Source organism: Neolamprologus brichardi, chromosome 23 (genome assembly GCF_056152115.1).
Source record: "Neolamprologus brichardi isolate AB-2024 chromosome 23, ASM5615211v1, whole genome shotgun sequence".
Taxonomy (NCBI): Eukaryota; Metazoa; Chordata; class Actinopteri; order Cichliformes; family Cichlidae; genus Neolamprologus; species Neolamprologus brichardi.
The window spans coordinates 26,334,293-26,353,224 of NC_142125.1; the positions used below are offsets into that span (position 1 = coordinate 26,334,293).

Sequence of the window (18,932 nt, forward strand, 5' to 3'; positions counted from 1 at the left end):
GATGTGCTGAAATGTATAGTGAGGATGCATTCTGAGAGAGAAGGAGGGATACTGAGTCTTAATGGTCTATATTTTGCTCCTCTCTTCCTGAGACTGCAGTGGTGGGACCCCTCAGACAAAATAGTGGATACTAGAGGTGAACAAAGCCATCAAGTGGAAGACCTACCTAGTACCTGACAAGCATGAGTGACAGTGGCTGAACCAAAAACTCAGGTGTGGGAGGAGTTCATTGAGATCATGGAAGATTGCCTCCCTATACCACTGACCTCCCCAACTGTGCTCATCCCTTGTCCTCTAACCACCGTTCCCCTAAGCTCCTCCTATCCAGGTATAAAGGTAGGCTAAAATGAGTAACCAATAGTCTCTGCTCTGGGCAGACTGAAGGAAGAGACTGCACTGTGACCATGGGATCGAAAGTAAGTGTTGTCACATGTTTTAACCTGGAGTTTAGACTTCTCTTCTTTTTTTACTTTTTTTTTTTTTTTAGCTTTAAATTCATTTCAGTTTTTGGTTATGGGTTTTCAGTTAAGCTTTTATATTTTCATTGGACCTTAATATCACATTCTCATGTCAAAACCTTCCAGCTTTAAAAACTATCTGAAACCATATTTTAAAATTATGTATGCAAATTTGAATTCACTGTTCTAATAATTAACAGCATGCCAATCAACAATATATTATCTATTAATTATTACCAATAATTACAAATAATAATTAATTAAGGTGGTTTTCTGCAGCTTTCTGAATAAATAGAAGAAGAAGCTTCAGGGAAATCTTCTCACATGTTTTGAATGTTATTTAGAACTTAATTTTGTCCCACTTTGTTCATTCCAGCGAATGAATGATGACTACAAACTGGCGAACACCTCAGACAATGATGAAAAAACAACCAAGAAGGGTCAAAAATCCAAGGATACGGAGGACCTGAAAAAAGAAGTTGATCTGGTGAGTACTCCTCTTTTGTGCAGCCACTCTGTGATTATCTGTCAGGTAAGACTCAAGCACACAAACACAACTTCTGCAAACGCTATAAAGAGTTTGTAACGTGCAAATATTCATCTTAATTAAGAAAGAAAGAGGCATTGAATGGAATGACTTTCATGAAATGGACTTAAGGACAGCGTATTTCAGTCCATGTTACAGCTAGAGCATGAGCTCTGACTGCCCAAGCTGTACTTCATAAACATTGTTGTGTACCATCCCATGTTAAGTTGTTAAGATGTTGGCAGTTATAAATGAACTTTTAAGTTATGCTATCTAAGGAAGGTTTAAATGCTGAGTGAAGGAGCTGGTTGTATTTATATATTATTTTGTATTTGATTAAATGATATCTAATCTTGTATCCACATACAGTAAACCTATATCATTCAACTGTCCATATTTATAAAATCACTTTAATAAAGTTTTAGGTGGGTTTGAATTCACATGTAGATATATCTGACAACCAGCAGAACAGCTAGTTCTCACCTCTGTCAGCCTTTTCTTGCTCTGAACCGGTGTCTTGGTTGCTTCTCAAGGTCACTGATGAAATTGTATCACTGGGGAAGCATCACAAGGCAAACAAAGGGATGACAAATTATTTCATAACAATAACATGGTGCCTGCAGGGTTTTGAGGGATAGTGACCTTGGCCATGTCAGTTCGTAACCAAATAGAAAGCAAATAGAGGATTAAAATATTTTGCTGGTGATTCGCTTCTAAAAGAACTTTAGAAAAGATGCTATTTTGACAGAAGATGATATTCTGTCAAATAATTTTGAGAATAATTTTAAGCTCGTCCATCAGAAGGCCCGGTGAGCTCAGTCCATGGGAAGCTCTCTGCCATCCATCTGTTCTGTTCACGAGAATAATATTCCTCCTCCAGTATTAGTCAGAACTGACTTAAACTTACACACAGTAATATAGTGGTTCTTAACCCAGATAATTCTCAAGGTTAAGATTGTATGACCTTGACATTGACAAGCTTGACAAGGACTGTGATGAATTATTGGTGTACATACATGATTGATGTTCTAGTTTCTTGAATCCAGCCAATGACCCTCCTGCACAATGACACCCAACAGATTGTTGTTAGGTGATTAAAGCCACGTCTTGGTTGCATATTAATGATCGCCGTCCTATATCTTAACTTGAGCTCAAAGATGTGCTACAGGACATTTCAGTTCCATATAAAAATGATGAAAATGTGGGTTTTTTTGGACCTTTATTGTAATTTTACAAGCATACCAAAATTACATTTATACTAATGTTACATAGAAGGACATAAGTACTGGACCAACTTCCTTAAACAACAGTGCAAGTGCATCGACAATATTATCTTAATCTCCTTTAGAAATATAGAGAAAAGTTGCTTTACCCACGACTGCTGAGGTGTAGTCATCACAATAAAGGTGCCTTGTGATGGTGACCACCTGGCATCTGAAGTTCGAGACAAGATGTTGCTCACATACCATGATGTCAGATTGTGAACATCCTGCCTGTATGTGTTTTCGTTGCTTACAGTTAAAAGTCAGATGGCCGTCATGTCATCCGCAGTTGTAACAATAGTGTTGGAGGTATGGATGGTTTCAAAGTTGTGTACACAGCATGTAGCAAAGGGTCACCATACAGCCTTGAGGCACAGATATATATGTATATATATATATATATATATATATATATATATATATATATATATATATATATATGTATATATGTTTTTATATATAAGATATGACATGCTGCATTAAGTCAAAATGCAGATAGAGAATATTGTTCCTGTTGTGTCTTGTATTCTGTATTAAGACTACAATAAGTTGTTCTTTATGAAATTGCTGAAATAATTTTTTGGGGTTAATTACAAATGTGCATGATCAGCGTCATGAAATCAATGTTAATTTCTTTCATTAGAATTTATATTGATTAAAGTTCAGCTACAGGTTTGTCAGGATGGACGCCCCTGCTGGGAAATTCAACTGCAATGTCAAAAAAATGAGCAAAACTCTTGGGAGGAAACATCAGTCAGATATTAAAAGAGTGGTTATTAGCAGCAACATTGTTTCCATTCACAGACAGATTCTAGTCTTACTTGACTGTTTGCTTTAGCCAATCTTAAATTTCCTCCATGGACCAAAATGTAGCCATAATGCCCAGTTTTTAGTCTTTTTTATGCTCTCTATGTTCCTCTGGAGGACACGGAGAAGTTTACAAAAGATTTTTCTCAAAGGAGATTATAGCTGCAGCTTCACAATCACTGGGATTTTTGACTTGTTTTTAAAAATGCATCTCTCTGTCTCTTTCTGTCTTTGTTTCACCTTAGGATGACCACAAATTAAGCTTTGATGAACTTCACAGAAAATATGGAACTAACCTGACAAGGGTGAGCACTCCAAATGTGCTTTGTCAACTTACCAGGCTATTTGTGAAATAATGCCATTTTTGGAGGTGTATTATCTAAGAAACACTGCGAAATGATTGCGAAAAAGTCAAGTCTGACTTCTTTTTCTGACATTAGATGGACATGACAAAAAATAAATAAAATAAAAACACTCCTCAACAACCCACAAAACACACAATTAAAAGGGTCATAGGACCTGTATGCTATAATATTACTGTGGTAGGAAAGAACTGTAGTGTACTCCACTTGTACAGACAAGTCTTTTGAGCTTGGAGTAACCCAGACACTGTTTTTAGGGTCTTTCTTCATCCAAAGCAAAAGAGATCCTGGCCCGAGATGGTCCCAACGCCCTCACACCTCCTCCCACAACACCCGAGTGGGTCAAGTTCTGCAAACAGGTGAGAGTCAAACCACAAATCTGTGTTTGAATTCAGATATTAGAAATGCAAAAAAGTGAGTACAACAAGCAAAGCCTGAATGTTGTTTCCTCTGGTTTCCAGCTGTTTGGTGGTTTCTGCATGCTGCTGTGGATTGGTGCATTCCTCTGCTTCTTGGCTTACGCTATCCAGGTTGCCTCAGAAGAGAACCCTGGAAATGATAATGTAAGCAAGTCTTTATCTGAATTGTTATCTACTAAATAATGTGTATCCCAAAAAGTTGATTCTGTTCATCTGGATGTAACCTTTTCAGTTGAAAAGAATCAACTTTTTGGGACTACCTTCACTGGATGATTGAGCATGCATGAAGATAAACAATCTGTACCACTGTTTGCTGTACCACCTAACTCTCTCTTTTATCTTTATGTAGTTGTACCTAGGGGTCGTGCTTTCTGCTGTTGTCATGATCACGGCTTGCTTCTCCTACTACCAAGAGGCCAAGAGCTCCAGGATTATGGATTCCTTTAAGAACATGGTCCCACAGGTGAGACACTGAAAGGAAAACTAATGTAAATTCAACATATTTACAGCTTATATGAATTAAGAAACTGCAGTATTTTTTGCACAGTCTTAAGGGAAAAGTTCTGCACTGATGATACATTTTATCATCTGAAACTTTGCTGCTGGGATTAAATTCAAACCGAGTTAATCAAAAATTCCTAAAATCTTTGATTTCATAGCAAGCCCTGGTTATCCGTGAGGGAGAGAAGAAAAGCATCAACACCGAGGAGGTGGTGCTTGGAGATTTAGTGGAGGTGAAAGGCGGAGACAGGATCCCTGCTGATCTGAGAATCATCTCTGCTCACGGCTGCAAGGTCTGTGCCTCAAATACTCTTAATGCCAGCAAACATTTTTGTAGAACATGTGTTTGATATCTACTATTATTTATTTAAATGAGAAGAAGACATGCTGTGATGTTTAGTTAGTTTTAGACATAGTTTAGTTATGGCCGGCGACAGAGTCGAGCTCAGCCCTCAGTCCATTTACGTTAGCTAATCTTGTGCATGCAAGCTGACTGTTCAACTGTTCAACATTTTTATGTATGGATGTTAAATTGCTAAGTATATTGATGCATGTGGTGGTCTTCATTCTGAGTAGGATTTTTGTGATTCATTCAAACATCATACCAGTTCCCATTTATTCCTTCAGTCAAATTCATATTTATTAAATAGCATTCATGTGTTTGTTTTACCTGTATTACTTTCTTTTTAATCTCTCAGGTGGACAACTCCTCCCTGACTGGTGAATCAGAGCCTCAGACTCGTTCTCCAGATTTCTCCCATGAAAACCCACTGGAAACCAGGAACATTGCTTTCTTCTCCACCAACTGTGTTGAAGGTAGAGTATGAACAGCTTGTGGTTGATAGAGAAATTTAGGTATAATATTTATTATATTGCTCACAAGCATGTTCCATTGATCAATGGATTTCAATCATCTGTTCAGGCACAGCCAGAGGAATCGTCATCAACACTGGAGATAATACTATCATGGGCCGCATCGCCACCCTTACTTCCAGTCTTGAAGCTGGAAAAACTCCCATTGCCATTGAGATCGAGCATTTTATCCACATCATCACTGGAGTGGCTGTCTTCCTGGGTCTTACTTTCTTTATCCTCTCCGTCATCCTCGGATACAGCTGGCTAGATGGTGTTATCTTCCTCATTGGTATCATTGTTGCCAACGTGCCAGAAGGTCTCTTGGCTACTGTCACTGTGAGTTTTGGTGTCTAATGATACTCTCTATACCTTTCAATTTATTGTTGCCATAGTTTACAGTTTTGAAAACAGAAGTTTTGTCTGTAGGTGTGTCTGACTCTGACTGCTAAGCGTATGGCCAAGAAGAACTGCCTGGTGAAGAACCTAGAGGCTGTCGAGACGCTGGGCTCCACCTCCACCATTTGCTCTGACAAGACTGGCACCCTGACCCAGAACAGAATGACCGTGGCTCACATGTGGTTTGACAACCAGATCCATGAGGCTGACACCACTGAGAACCAGAGCGGTGTCGCTTTTCAAAAGAGCTCCCCCACCTGGACTGCTCTGTCTAGAGTTGCCGGACTCTGCAACCGTGCCGTCTTCTTGGCTGGCCAAAACGATGTTCCCATTCTGAAGGTGAGAAACTTTCATCTTTAAAACTCCTCTAATTATCAAATTCTAATGCATAAATTATACATCTGCAGTAAATCTTTGCAGAATCTATAGCATAGCATATGCAACTGGCAGATGTTACTGACAGCATTCATGCTGGTGCATTGACAGCGGTATGAGTGTAGTTACATTTTCATGTCAGATTCGTGTCAGTTTACACAGCAAGGCTCCAATAGGGTTTGCGATGATGGGGTAACAATGGCATAGATTGAACACAGAAGTATAAGCTCATCATAAATGTGTTGCTCTAGTTCATTGATTCTGATCATCAGAAAATACTTAAATTCAACACTGGAGAAAAATATTAGTAACTTTTGCTTTTTAGTGGAACAAGTCCTCATAGGCTTGGACAGAGCTTATTACCTGGTGTATTGATCTTCTTTTTGGAGATGTTTTAAATATACAGCTTGAGCCATAGCAAGAGGTGGCCAGCGAGATTGTTGGATCTACCATATATGACATACGTATTTCTTGCACTGAAAGTCCACTAAATGTGACAGGGTGGGTAATTTATTGCAAATAGTATTTGTTTAATATGTGTGGTTACAGGTTTCTTCTTGTCAATGTTGTAAATTTATTTGTTTATTCACCAACAAATAATCGAGCTATTATATTGTTATTTATTGCTCATTCATTTTCAATATATTGTTATTAAAAAAGGGACTTGATCCATGATTGATAAAATCCGTTTCTGGTTTTGCTAAAACCCACAGAGAAATATCGCTGGTGATGCCTCAGAAGCTGCTTTGCTGAAGTGTATCGAGCTGTGCTGTGGATCTGTTAGTGAAATGAGAGAAAAATACCCCAAAATTGCTGAGATTCCCTTTAATTCCACAAACAAATACCAGGTAAACAATCCACACAGTGTATTAAAACTTAAAATGATATTGTATATAAAGATTGTATGTTAGTTTATATGTGTGACTCCACCTAAGAGTCCACCTGAGACCTGGACGCTGTGCCCATCTTTGATAAACAGTTATGGGCACAAGAGTGTAGAACAACATAGTCTTTTTACATTACATAAACCACTGATAGTATAGATAAGACCTGCATTTAAATCCAATCTTTCTGTTGTCCCACAGCTCTCTATTCATAAGAACACAACCCCCGGAGAAACCAAGCATCTGCTGGTGATGAAAGGAGCTCCAGAGAGGATTTTGGACCGCTGCTCCACCATCATGCTTGAGGGCAAAGAGCAGCCTCTGGATGACGAACTAAAAGATGCCTTCAATAGCGCCTATCTTGAGTTGGGAGGTCTTGGAGAGAGAGTTTTGGGTACAGTTTATTTTCATTTCAACCACGTTGAGTACAGTACAGAGAGAAATGAGGCAGCTTTCCTCCCAGACCATAACGGATACAGATTCTGATTGATTCTTAACAGACAATTGAATCTCAATCACATTTTATTTGTGCCTTATAGGTTTCTGCCACTATCACTTGCCTGATGACCAGTTCCCAGTAGGCTTTGCTTTTGACACTGATGATGTGAACTTCCCCACTGAGAACCTGTGCTTTACTGGCCTCATGTCCATGATTGACCCTCCTCGTGCTGCTGTGCCCGATGCTGTTGGTAAATGCAGAAGTGCAGGAATCAAGGTATGATAACTGTTTCAAATAACATCTCAAATTTTGATTTTTTTGGATATAGTTTATAAAAAAAATTCTGCACATAAACATTTTATCTCCTCAATCCTTGCAGGTCATCATGATCACAGGTGACCATCCAATTACAGCCAAGGCTATTGCTAGAGGTGTGGGTATCATCTCAGAAGGCAATGAGACTGTTGAAGACATTGCTGACCGCCTGAATGTTCCAGTTTCAGAGGTCAACCCTCGGTTAGTTTTCTTATCAAGATTTATTTAGCTAACTTTGAGGATACGTAGCCGCTGTTCATAAACAGAGGTCATGTAATCTATAAAGCAAAAATGCCTTTTATGTGAAAATACTGTATTTTCTCTGACACTTTAATTCTTTGTAATACAAGTGTAATAACACTTCTGTTGTGTGGGGGAAAATGTGATTCATTATGTACAGCAGGAATCCAACATTTTCTTAAGTCGAATATTTTCTAATGTTGCTTTTTGCTTAACATACCATCTTTTTTTTTTCTTTTTTGCCAGGGTTGATTCACTCTTTGTTCTATACCAATGTTTTCATCTTGTCTTCATCATGCCCTGTGCTCAGACACAGGACGTTGGATAACAACTGCTGTTATACTTACACTGTTGTAATCTAATCTACAGGGATGCTAAGGCCTGTGTCATCCACGGTGGGGAGCTTAAAGACATGACCCCAGAGGAGATTGACGATGTGCTGAGGAACCACACTGAAATTGTATTTGCCAGGACCTCCCCTCAACAGAAACTGATCATTGTGGAAGGATGCCAGAGACAGGTGAACATCGCTGGGGATTCTCACAGACACAGTTTCACAAGTGTTTTATTTGTGACTTGTAAAAAACACTTTATTCCTTGTCCAGGGAGCCATTGTGGCCGTGACAGGTGATGGTGTGAACGACTCTCCAGCTCTGAAGAAAGCTGACATTGGTGTCGCCATGGGCATCGCTGGATCTGATGTCTCCAAACAGGCTGCTGACATGATCCTGCTGGACGATAACTTTGCCTCCATTTTAACTGGAGTGGAAGAAGGTAAGACCTTGAGAAAAATGTCGAATTATATAAAATACAAAGCATCACTGAATCTGTTAAATTACTTTGCTCAGGCCGTCTGATCTTTGACAACTTGAAGAAGTCCATCGCCTACACTCTGACCAGTAAAATCCCTGAGATGTCACCCTTCCTCCTCTTTGTGATCGCCAACATCCCTCTGCCCCTGGGAACCGTCACCATCCTCTGTATTGATCTGGGAACTGATTTGGTGAGCTGTTTGGCTCTTCATCCTGTTCTATGTAGAGGTTCAAATGGTAGATAATGCAGTTATGGGTTGATTTTGTTTACTTATGGTGTCACAGGTCCCTGCAATTTCTTTGGCTTATGAACAAGCTGAGAGTGACATCATGAAGAGACAGCCCAGAAATGCATCAGACAGGCTGGTGAACGAGAGACTCATCAGTATGGCTTATGGACAGATTGGTAACACATTATTTATACTTTTAGACCTTTAATTATTCTGTTCATATTTGCTATATTATGTCTTGATGCATGCTCCATCATACAGGTAAAGAAATCCCCAAAAGTTGATTCTGTTAATCTGGACATCCCATTTTCAGTAGGAGAAATGTTTCATCACTCATCCAAGTGACTTCTTCCATCTCAACTGACTGAGGCGGAAAAAATGTCCCCAACGTTATAAAACAGTACATTTGCATAATGTATGAAACTAGCAACATTAAATGAAAACTGGGCAGTGAGGTCAGTTTCATGATCATTAATATGCAAAATTGTTATTATTATTGATTATTGATCAACAACCACTGATCAATGGCCATGAGTACCATTCACAGAGAGTTGGGTAATGGCTGCAATCACAGCATTGTAAGATGGCGAAAGATGTACCCTTAGGCCCCCTCCTCGTTACAGAGATGGTCTTTCCCTTTTTCACATAAATGGCCTCCTTGACTCCGCGCTCAAACCAGCGTTCCTCCCTGTCCAGGATGTTACATCCTCATCATTGAAAGAGTGTCCACTGGCTTGTAGGTGTGAATAAACTGCGGCCTAACAAGGTAGCTCTTCACTCTTGTGCCATCCGCTTCATCAGAGGTGGTTTGGTTTCCCCGATGTGTAAATCCTGGCTATCCTCTTGGCACTTAACAGCGTACACTATGTTACTCTGTTTGTGTCAGAGGACCTGATCCTTGAGGTGGACCCATTTTTGGCGCAGCGTTTTTTGGGGTTTAAAAGCCGCAAAGACACAGTGTTTAGAAAAAAATGCTTCTCAACTGTTCCGATACTCCTGACACGTATGGGATCAGTACGGGTTTTGGCTTCGACTGCGGTTGTCCTTCTCTCCTGGATCAGCTGGAGCTTTCTTTTGGTGCCTTCCCAGCTATGACAAATATTCAGTTGGGATAACCACATTTACTCAGGGCCTTCTTGTGTGTGCATTCTTGTACCATTCTCTGGTCACAATTGTCGCAAAAGTAACAATACAAAGTTTGTAAAATGTTTCTCATTTGAAAAATGTTCAAAAAGGAAGATGTTTAAGAATGAAGATTGAAGAAACTTAATAGGTCTAAATTCAATTAACAATAATTGTTTTTTTTTAAAAAAGTAACATTTTGTTATCAATTTCAATATCACATTTGTAAAGTATTCCCAAATATTTCCTGCTGTGGTTTGGTTCTGTGTCATAATCTTTGAATTCTTTGTCCGTTATATCTATTCACCTTGGCTTTGCAGAGAATGACATTGACGTGTCATATTTGTTCATGTTTATTTATGAAGAAACTGCCACAGTTGTAAAAGAAAAAGTTCAAACTTTCTCTGATAAGAATCCATTGACGTTTTCTGTTGTTTTCTTCGTGTTAGGCATGATACAGGCCTCAGCTGGCTTCTTCACATATTTTGTCGTCCTGGCTGAAAATGGTTTTTTGCCCTTGGATCTCATGGGACTCAGAATCTTCTGGGATAACAGATTTCTAAATGACCTAGAAGACAGCTATGGGCAGCAGTGGGTCAGTCTGAGTTGTGTTACTAGCTGTACTTTGGACTGTGAAAATGATCAAACTTTACGGTACAGTTCACTGAAGTTTCAGTGCTCAAAATCAAAAACATTCCAATCTTTTCATCTCTTTTTTTATACACCAGACATATGAGCGCAGAAAGATCTTGGAGTTCACCTGCCACACAGCCTTCTTCTCCAGTATTGTGATTGTCCAGGTGGCCGATCTGCTCATCTGTAAAACAAGGAGGAACTCTATTTTGCAGCAAGGAATGAAGTACGTATACGTAAAGATCCGAAAGAGCTCCAATGGGTGTGATAGAACTTTTCAATTGAATTGTATTAAGTGCCAAATCACAAAAACATTTGCCTCGAGGCGCTTTATATCATAAGGTAAAGACCCTACAATAAAACAAAGAAAAACACCCAAATCATATGCCCCCCTACGAGCAAGCACTAACAGGAAGAAACCTCCAGTAGAACTAGGCTCAGGGGGGAAATACCAGTTAGGTTGAGGGGAGAAAGCAAGGACAAAGACATGCAGTGGAAGAGAGCCAAAGATGAAAAATAACAAATAAGTAAATAGAGAGGTCTAAAAAAAGGTGACTGAAGAAGAAAAATTAGATGCATCATGGGTAGCTTAGCCCTATTTCATGAGCTGGTTCCAAGGAAGAGGGGTCTGAAAGCGTCAGGTTTGAGGTAATGAGAAGACCCAAATGCAGAACTCCTCCAAGAAAAGACAGTGAGTTTATTTACAGGGTTAAAAAATGCGCAAGTCCCAGCACTGTGGTTCCCATGGCGATTTCTCCCAAATCCCAAACAGTGCTCGTGTCCATGGTGGGAATCGTGAAACAGCAACTCCAATTCCAAAACACTGGCTCCACTCCCATGAAAACAACTCAGCTCCAGATTCATAGTGAAGACAAAACATACTGGTGATGGCCAGGCAATCCACCAGCAAACAAGGTTTTCATTAAGCAATCCACTGCCATACTGTCGAGTTCAATACACTGTTAAGTAGGGATGCTGCCGATGACGGTAATCAGCTGCAGCTGGCAGCAACAGATGAGCAGCATGTGTGGCTGACTCCAGTGAGTGAACACTTCAGCGCTGAACAATACTCAGCGCCAAAACCTCCAGGGATGCAAAAGTCCCACACAAAAGCACACACAACAGGGAGAGAGATGTGAGGGGACTAGCAGCAAAAACACACACTCAGACACAACGGGCAGGTCGAGCGATGAGGGCTGCTGGACCATGACAGAAAGCTGAAGGCTCTGTCTCCCGTTCTACTTTTAAATACTCTAGGAACCACAAGTATGCACGCAGCCTGAGAGCAAAGAGTTTTAATGGAGTGATATGGTAGTGTAAGGTCATTAGGATAAGATGGGCACTGATTGATCAAGACCTTGTATTTGAAGAGAAGGTTTTAACATTTGATTCTGGATTTAACAGGGAGCCAATGAAGACAAAAAATATGTAAGAAATATGCTCTGTCTTTCTAGTCTCTGTTAGTACTCTTCTGCTGCATTTTGGATCAACTGAAGGTTTCAGACATCCTGATAATAATGAATTACCGTAGTCCAGCCTGGAAGTAGTAAATCCACAAACTAGTTTTTCAGCATCACTCTGAGACAAGAGTCATTCTATTTTAAACGTGTTTTCATCTCTGTTCACAAGTTTCTGGATTTCTTTTTTTATAAGACTGAACTTCTATATTCACATTCTGTTTAACTTGTTGCTTTTTTGAAGAAGTGGTGCAGACTAATGAAGCCGTCTACTGACAAAAGTTACAAATGGTTGTTTAAAATGAAAGCAGTTTAAAACTAATTACTGAATGATTCATTGTGAATTAGTTTATTATCTAAATAAAGGCTCAGCTAGTTTAGATGTTTAGATGGGGCGTGAAAATATTTCTTCCTGCCATGTGGGGAATTATTTCAAAAGTATGAGACCCGCTGACCTAAGGGAAGCACAGCATATTTAATGCCTACATCACGCTCTAATTGCTGTAATAAAATGTTATGGTCAACAGGATTAAACTCTCTTGTCTAGCAGGACAAGCACAGAGATAAGTCCACTGTCAGGGGCCATAAGAAGATCACTTGTAACCTTCACCCAGTGTTTGTGTTTCAAGTTTAAGTAATATTCTTTGATTTAGTGTTATTCATGGTTTTGGGTGTCAGTGTTTATTATAGCTTGTGTATAGTCTCTGTGCCTGTGTTTACTCTGCGCCTTCCCTGTGTTCTTCGTTTCATGTCAGGTCACCATTGTCTCTATGTTTGTGCATCTCCTGTGTCTCCTCAGTCAGTCATGTCTCCCTGTCTCAGGGTCAAGTCCGCTTCTTTGTGAATGTCTCATGTTTCCTGTTTTATTTTGAAAGTCCCTCTTCTAGTGCTCATTGTGTTCAGTTTTGGTCTATGGAGCTTGGAAAGAAAAGCATCTGGACTTCTTTAAGTTGCTTGAAGACATTTCACCTCTCATCCGAGAAGCTTCATCAGTTCTAGGCTCAAATGGTGACGAGTCCTAGATTTAAGCTCTGTAGGAGTAACCCACCGAGAGGGGCATGGACCCCCTAATGATCCTCTACCTAATCACAGGAGCCAAGGTGTGAAAACGGGTGTGGGTCACAATCAGCCAAGGGTGAGCCCGCTGTGAAACCTAGTCCCACCTTATCATGCGATTTCCTGTGGTCAAAAGGCCCAGGATGTGAGTGGACGTTAAGGCATCTGGGATCTCATAACTGGATTACAGATGGCAGACAGTTGGTGTAAACCACTGCCTCTGTTCAAAGATGGTCATTCACAGCAGACATAGATGGTTTCGTTCACTCCTCTTTCAAACTATCTGTCTTCTCTGTCTAAAATATGACATTGGCATCCTCTAAAGAGTGACCTTTGTCCTTTAGATGCTGATGGACAGCCGAGTCTTGTCCTGTGGAGGTGGCTCTTCTATGTTGTGCGCTTGCGAAGTGGCTGTTTCGTCTCTCCAGTGTAGACGTCTGAGCATTCCTCGCTACACTGTTCGGCATACACTATGTCGCTAAGTTTGTGTTAAGGAGTTTTGTCTTTGGGATGAACCAGTTTCTGTCTGAGTGTGTTGCTGGGTCTGAAGTAAACTGGGATGTCGTGCTTGGAGAAAACTCTCCTGAGTTTCTCTGATACACCGGCTACATAGGGGATGACAATGTTGTTACGTCTGTCTTTCTGAGCCTCCCTAGCTGGTGTCTGACCTTCTTTTCTGTGCATCTTTGCTGACTTGATGAAAGCCCCATTAGGATTACCACATGTTTCAGAACTTCCTCTTGCGCTCCCTCTTTTTTCATGTTTTCATCTCTGTTCACAAGTTTCTGGATTTCTTTTTTTATAAGACTGAACTCCCACCTCTTTTTTCCTTCAGGCTTAGAGGGAACATTTTCTGCCTGGTGGTGTAGGGTCCTGATTACTCCAAGTTTGTGTTCCAGAGGGTGGTGGGAGTCAAATAGGATGCTCTGGTCTGTGTGTGTGGGCTTTCAGTAAACGTATGTTTTCCATTCCCTTCAATGCACGTGGCACAGTCCTGGAATGGCAAACAGTCATCCCTTGAGTCTTCCCTGGTGAACGTTAAAAAGAACAGTGAAGGATTCCACTTCTTGATTTTGACCCAGGTGTCGTCCACATATCTGTACCAGTGGCTGGGTACTCTCCCTTTAAAAGAGCCAAGAGCCTTTCTTTCCACTTCCTCCATGTAAAGGTTGACCACAATAGTTTTGCTTCCTCCCTGTCTTGTGTGTATTTGATTACTCCCAGCTCTGTTTCCTTCCTGTGTCTCATTCCCTCATTATTCCTCTGTGTATTTTAGCCCTGTTTTTTTCTCTGCCTGTTGTCGTGCCAGCCCTCGTTCTGTTTATTGTATTCCTAGCTCCCTAGTTTTGGCTTTCCTGAAATTCATGAAGTCATTGCTGCCTAATGTTAAAAGAATGGTTGGTTCAACAGAGCTCTGTGTTTTTGTCAGCCTGGCTACAGTGCTGAAGGGAAAACTATGGTTGTTCTTATTTTCTTCAGTCAGTGATGATTATTAAGATGTTCTAGCTTCACGGTGGGCTTTTTAAAAATAAAGCAGCAGATTGCTTTTCCAGGCTAAATCATGATCTTCCATCTTCACATCTACTGTGACAAAATCTACTCCCTACCGCTGTGTAATCCATTATTCTAAATTTGAATATTATTAGGAAATGATCAGGCAAGAGAGGGTTTTCAGGACACACTGTTAAATGTTCAGTTTCTGTGCGCTATGTCAGAACAAAATCTACAGTGTGATTGAAGTGGTGGGTGCGTTCTTTTACATTTTGAAATAAGTCAGTTGAGTCTAACAGATTAAACGCCATGATGAGGCATTTCTAGCATCTACATGGATGTTAAAATCACCCACAATAATGATTTTATCTGAGCTGAGCACTAAATCGGATAAAAAGTCGGAGAAATCAGACAGAAACTCTGAATAAGGCCCAGGTGGACGATATATGATAACAAATAAGACTGTTTTTCTTTTTTCAGCTGGGGTGGACACGATTAAGAATCAGGCTTTCAAATGATTAAAAATCTGTCTGGTTCTTTGGTTGATTAATGAGCCGGAAATTGCTGCGACACTTTCCCCTTGGCCTGTGTAGACCGCAACTTTGCTTCCTGGTCCCAACTCTGGATAGTCACGTTTATGATGTTTAATAAATTTGGCCAGATTTTAAGAAATGAGACCTGGTCCATCCAAAGTGGGATGGATGCCGTCTCTCTTAACAAGACCAAGTTTCTTTCAGAAAGTTTCCCAGTTATCTATAAAGCCCACATTGTTTTTTTTGGACACCACTCAGACAGTCAGCAATTTAAGAACATTCAGCTAAACGTGTGACTCCTGGTCCGATTCAGGAGGGGACCAGAGAAAACTGCCAACGTTGTTTTAACGTGGTTGCACATCAACTTCATACTAATTTTAGTGACCTCTGATTGACATAACTGGGTGTCATTACTGCCGACGTGAATTATAATTTTATAGAATTTAAGTTAGCCAGCAGATTTAAATTTCCCTCAATGCCGCCTGCTCTGGGCCCTGGAAGACAAGTGACTATGGTTGCCAGTGTTTCCAGCTTCATATGTCTTAGAACAGAATTGTCCATTTCCAGAGCTTGTTCCTTGGCCGGTGTGTCACTGAATGGACATATGAATGGGTTGGTGTGGTACCAGGGGCTTCTGTTTAGCATTTCTGACTGACATCAGCATCCATACAGCCTAGAACAAGTATAAAACATGAACCATTTGAAGAACGAGCTCCGCAAACAGTTTCAAATGTTATTATTCCACAAATCAGGCTAAATGCTTTCCTAAAAGCTGAAATAGATATACATGAAACTTAATATTTTATTTATTTAAGAAAATGAGCCAATGTTAAATATATATGTAGTACAACAAAGGATATACCAAGTTCCAGAACAGAAAAAGAGCATTCAAATAAAATATTAAAAAAAATAGTTTCAGTTTTATTGATATTGACTGACATTTTTCTTTTGTACAGGAACAATGTCCTTATCTTTGGGATGTTTGAGGAGCTGGCTCTTGCTGTGTTCCTGTCATACTGCCCAGGCATGGACATTGCCCTGAAAATGTACCCTATGAAGTGAGTAAAACAGATAAGCTAATACTATGATTTTCCATTAGGCAATAGTGTGAACACTTAGACATATCCTTTCTAGGCATTTTTTTTTTAAATGTAGCAATTATAATGACTAATTCCTAATGCACAATTGTCCTTTTCTCTGTGGTGTTTGTGGCTGTTTCCTTTGCCATCTTCATTTATGTACGGGCATTCACATTCCCAAGCCAATTCCTGTCGTTTTCAACATTCACCATAACATCGACAGGATCAGTTGAGTCTGTTATCTGCTGCCCCTGCATCGCATCATAGAGTATGGCTCTGGCCAACACAGACTCATAAATCATCCTGCGCATCTTCTGTCAGATGTTTTCTCTGAAAAAGGAGATAGCTTTCCCCTCCCAATAGAAGGCTTTTGTGTTTTTAAGTCTAGATTTTGTCAAGGTGAAGACCAAGGTATTTGTAATCCTCCACACAGACCCCACGGGTGTAAGTAGGGGTCGCTGATGTTCATGTCCTCCTCCTATCATCAACCAGTTCCTTAGTCTTTGCCACATTAAACTGCAGATGGTTTTGCCAAGTACAAAAGTTGTCCACCACAGTCCTGTACTCTCACCACCTTCTCTGATACCTCCCACTACTGCAGTCATCAGAAAATGTCTAAAGGTGACAGACATCTGTGCAGTTCTGTGACCTGTTAGTCAGACCTGTTAGATTTAGTTCATTGACCAACTCCACGCTACATTTGACTTCACTGCTCTTTGTTTACCTTAAACCATTGATGGCATTCATGCCAGTCCAGACCTCCCCCATAATCTTCTGGCACTCAAGTTTCCCTTTGTCCTTGGACTCCGCACCTGATGTCCTCAGTCACTTCAGCAGAGTCAAAGAAATAATGTCAGTGTTGTACTTGTAATTCAGTCTCTGTCTGTCCATCCAAACCTTAGGCCATTATGGTGGTTCTGTGGATTACCGCACGGCTTCCTTCTCTTCTTTTATGATGAAATCAGAAAATATATCCTCAGACACCACCCAGGAGGTAAGAGTTTTATTTAGGAATGACCAAACACTTTACGAGGCACATAGGACACATGTTTGTCCATATTTTTTTCTCTACATGAAAGCCCTTTCTTTTTTCACCCATTTTTTAAAAAATTACTTGCACATAAATTATTTGGAATTTAGGTTAATAAGTTATTAAGTTCCATTTGGCCCCATCTATTTAAGCAAGAGCATCTCATATATATAAAAATCCATTAGCTTTTTTTTTTATATGAATCCTGTTTTCAATGCCATTATTATTAATAATTTTAATTAATAATTAGTTTAAAACTAAAAACTAAAAATCATGATCAAATATGCTCCTTTTAGCCCTTCCACCAAATGTATTTACATTAGTTAACATTTAAACTAACCTTGAGACTACAAAGAAAAAGGTACTAAAAGTCCAAAAGTTTTAAATGGTTGAATATCTTAAGAAACCAAAGTAAACTCTCTCCACTAGTTGAAGTCAGTCACGATGCTTGAATCTAAGCAGAACCTGTATGCAGGGCTGGCTCTGATACAGCTGTGTGAAACTGTCCATATTAAAGCCTTTTACATATTTAATTACAAATGCATAATCAACAGAGTTATATCAAAAATCTTTGTCATTTGGACAGCATAAAGAATTTAAAAAAAATGTGAGGTGAAATTTCACAAAAATGATGTCCCTAATCGTGTCTCCTTTGGTTTTTAGGCTGGTTGGAGAAGGAGACATACTACTGAGCCAACATGAGACAGACATGAAGGCAGTGTGTGTTTCATCACTACTTAATGTTATCTTAAGTGTTTGTTAGAGATGCTATAGCTCTAAAAACACCACAAAGCATGGATAGATTAAGAATATCTTTATGAATGTGTGTACCGAAATAAAGTATTTCTAATCTAAAATCAAGGCTGTCTGCATTTTTATTCAGTTTTCTTGTAAGTTTCTTTGTTATGTTAAAAGTGAAAAAAAAAACTGTCTCAGGGTTTTTTTCCCCCAAGGTTCAGTATCTTGCCTGTGAATACTGTCCAAAGTTTTTAACTTTCTGAGAAGTTAGAGATGATTTGTTTAGGGGCACCTGCTACTTTATGGACACTAAGTTGTGTAATCCTCACATTCATTTCTGAGATTTTAAATGTTTTCCTTGTCCTCCTAGTATTTTACAAAATCCCTCCCCTTGTACTTTAACAACCTCATCTCCACCTCACCCTGCACCATGCATAGCCAAGTGGCTACAAAGAGTCATAAACGTCACATCCAACAACCTGCATTGGCCAGCCATTAAGACAACCTTTCCTGCTCACTGCACATTCCAGTACACAGAAAATGCACATATTTGTTTAGTGCGGGACATCAGAGTCAAAAGTGTTCTTTGGCTCCAGGCCAGTCATTTATGAAGTTTACTTTTGTTTCTAATAATCTGATGAGCAGTTAGAGATAACAAGGTCATTTCAGGTGCATTGAGTTTCCTGATCATTCATTAAATCTTAAATATCTCAGCTAAACTTTATAACTTTGCTTTAAATTTCTGCTAACCACAGGAACGCTGAGGTGGGGTTTCCAGTCATAGCTGCAAACCTTTTGGTTCCCAGTAACATATCAACGAAACCAATTAAATTTATATTTCTATTTAACTTTGTCCATGTTTGGAAGAGAAACCTACATCTTCTCCTCAGAAAAAACCTCAACTCTTTTGTT

At 39.7% G+C, this 18,932-nt stretch overlaps 1 protein-coding gene across 1 annotated transcript; it reads left to right on the forward strand.

Moving 5' to 3' along the window:
- Positions 1 to 308: 308 nt before the first annotated feature.
- Positions 309 to 18,112, forward strand: LOC102777077 (sodium/potassium-transporting ATPase subunit alpha-1-like). The gene is made up of 23 exons (XM_087835901.1): positions 309 to 416; positions 835 to 945; positions 3,299 to 3,358; positions 3,673 to 3,774; positions 3,877 to 3,978; positions 4,184 to 4,297; positions 4,494 to 4,628; positions 5,034 to 5,151; positions 5,258 to 5,526; positions 5,617 to 5,925; positions 6,675 to 6,809; positions 7,047 to 7,239; positions 7,385 to 7,560; positions 7,664 to 7,800; positions 8,209 to 8,359; positions 8,445 to 8,613; positions 8,688 to 8,842; positions 8,937 to 9,057; positions 10,453 to 10,598; positions 10,732 to 10,862; positions 16,130 to 16,231; positions 17,155 to 17,246; positions 17,946 to 18,112. The coding sequence occupies exons 1-23, from the start codon at positions 405 to 407 to the stop codon at positions 17,972 to 17,974; spliced, it is 3,069 nt and encodes a 1,022-aa protein (XP_087692027.1). The 5' UTR covers positions 309 to 404; the 3' UTR covers positions 17,975 to 18,112.
- Positions 18,113 to 18,932: the final 820 nt, after the last annotated feature.

Coding starts and splice junctions, on each gene's coding strand:
- LOC102777077 (XM_087835901.1), top strand. Junction 7,240..7,384: donor TCTTGGAGAGAGAGTTTTGG/GTACAGTTTATT, acceptor TGTGCCTTATAG/GTTTCTGCCACTATCACTTG. Junction 17,247..17,945: donor CCTCAGACACCACCCAGGAG/GTAAGAGTTTTA, acceptor TTTGGTTTTTAG/GCTGGTTGGAGAAGGAGACA.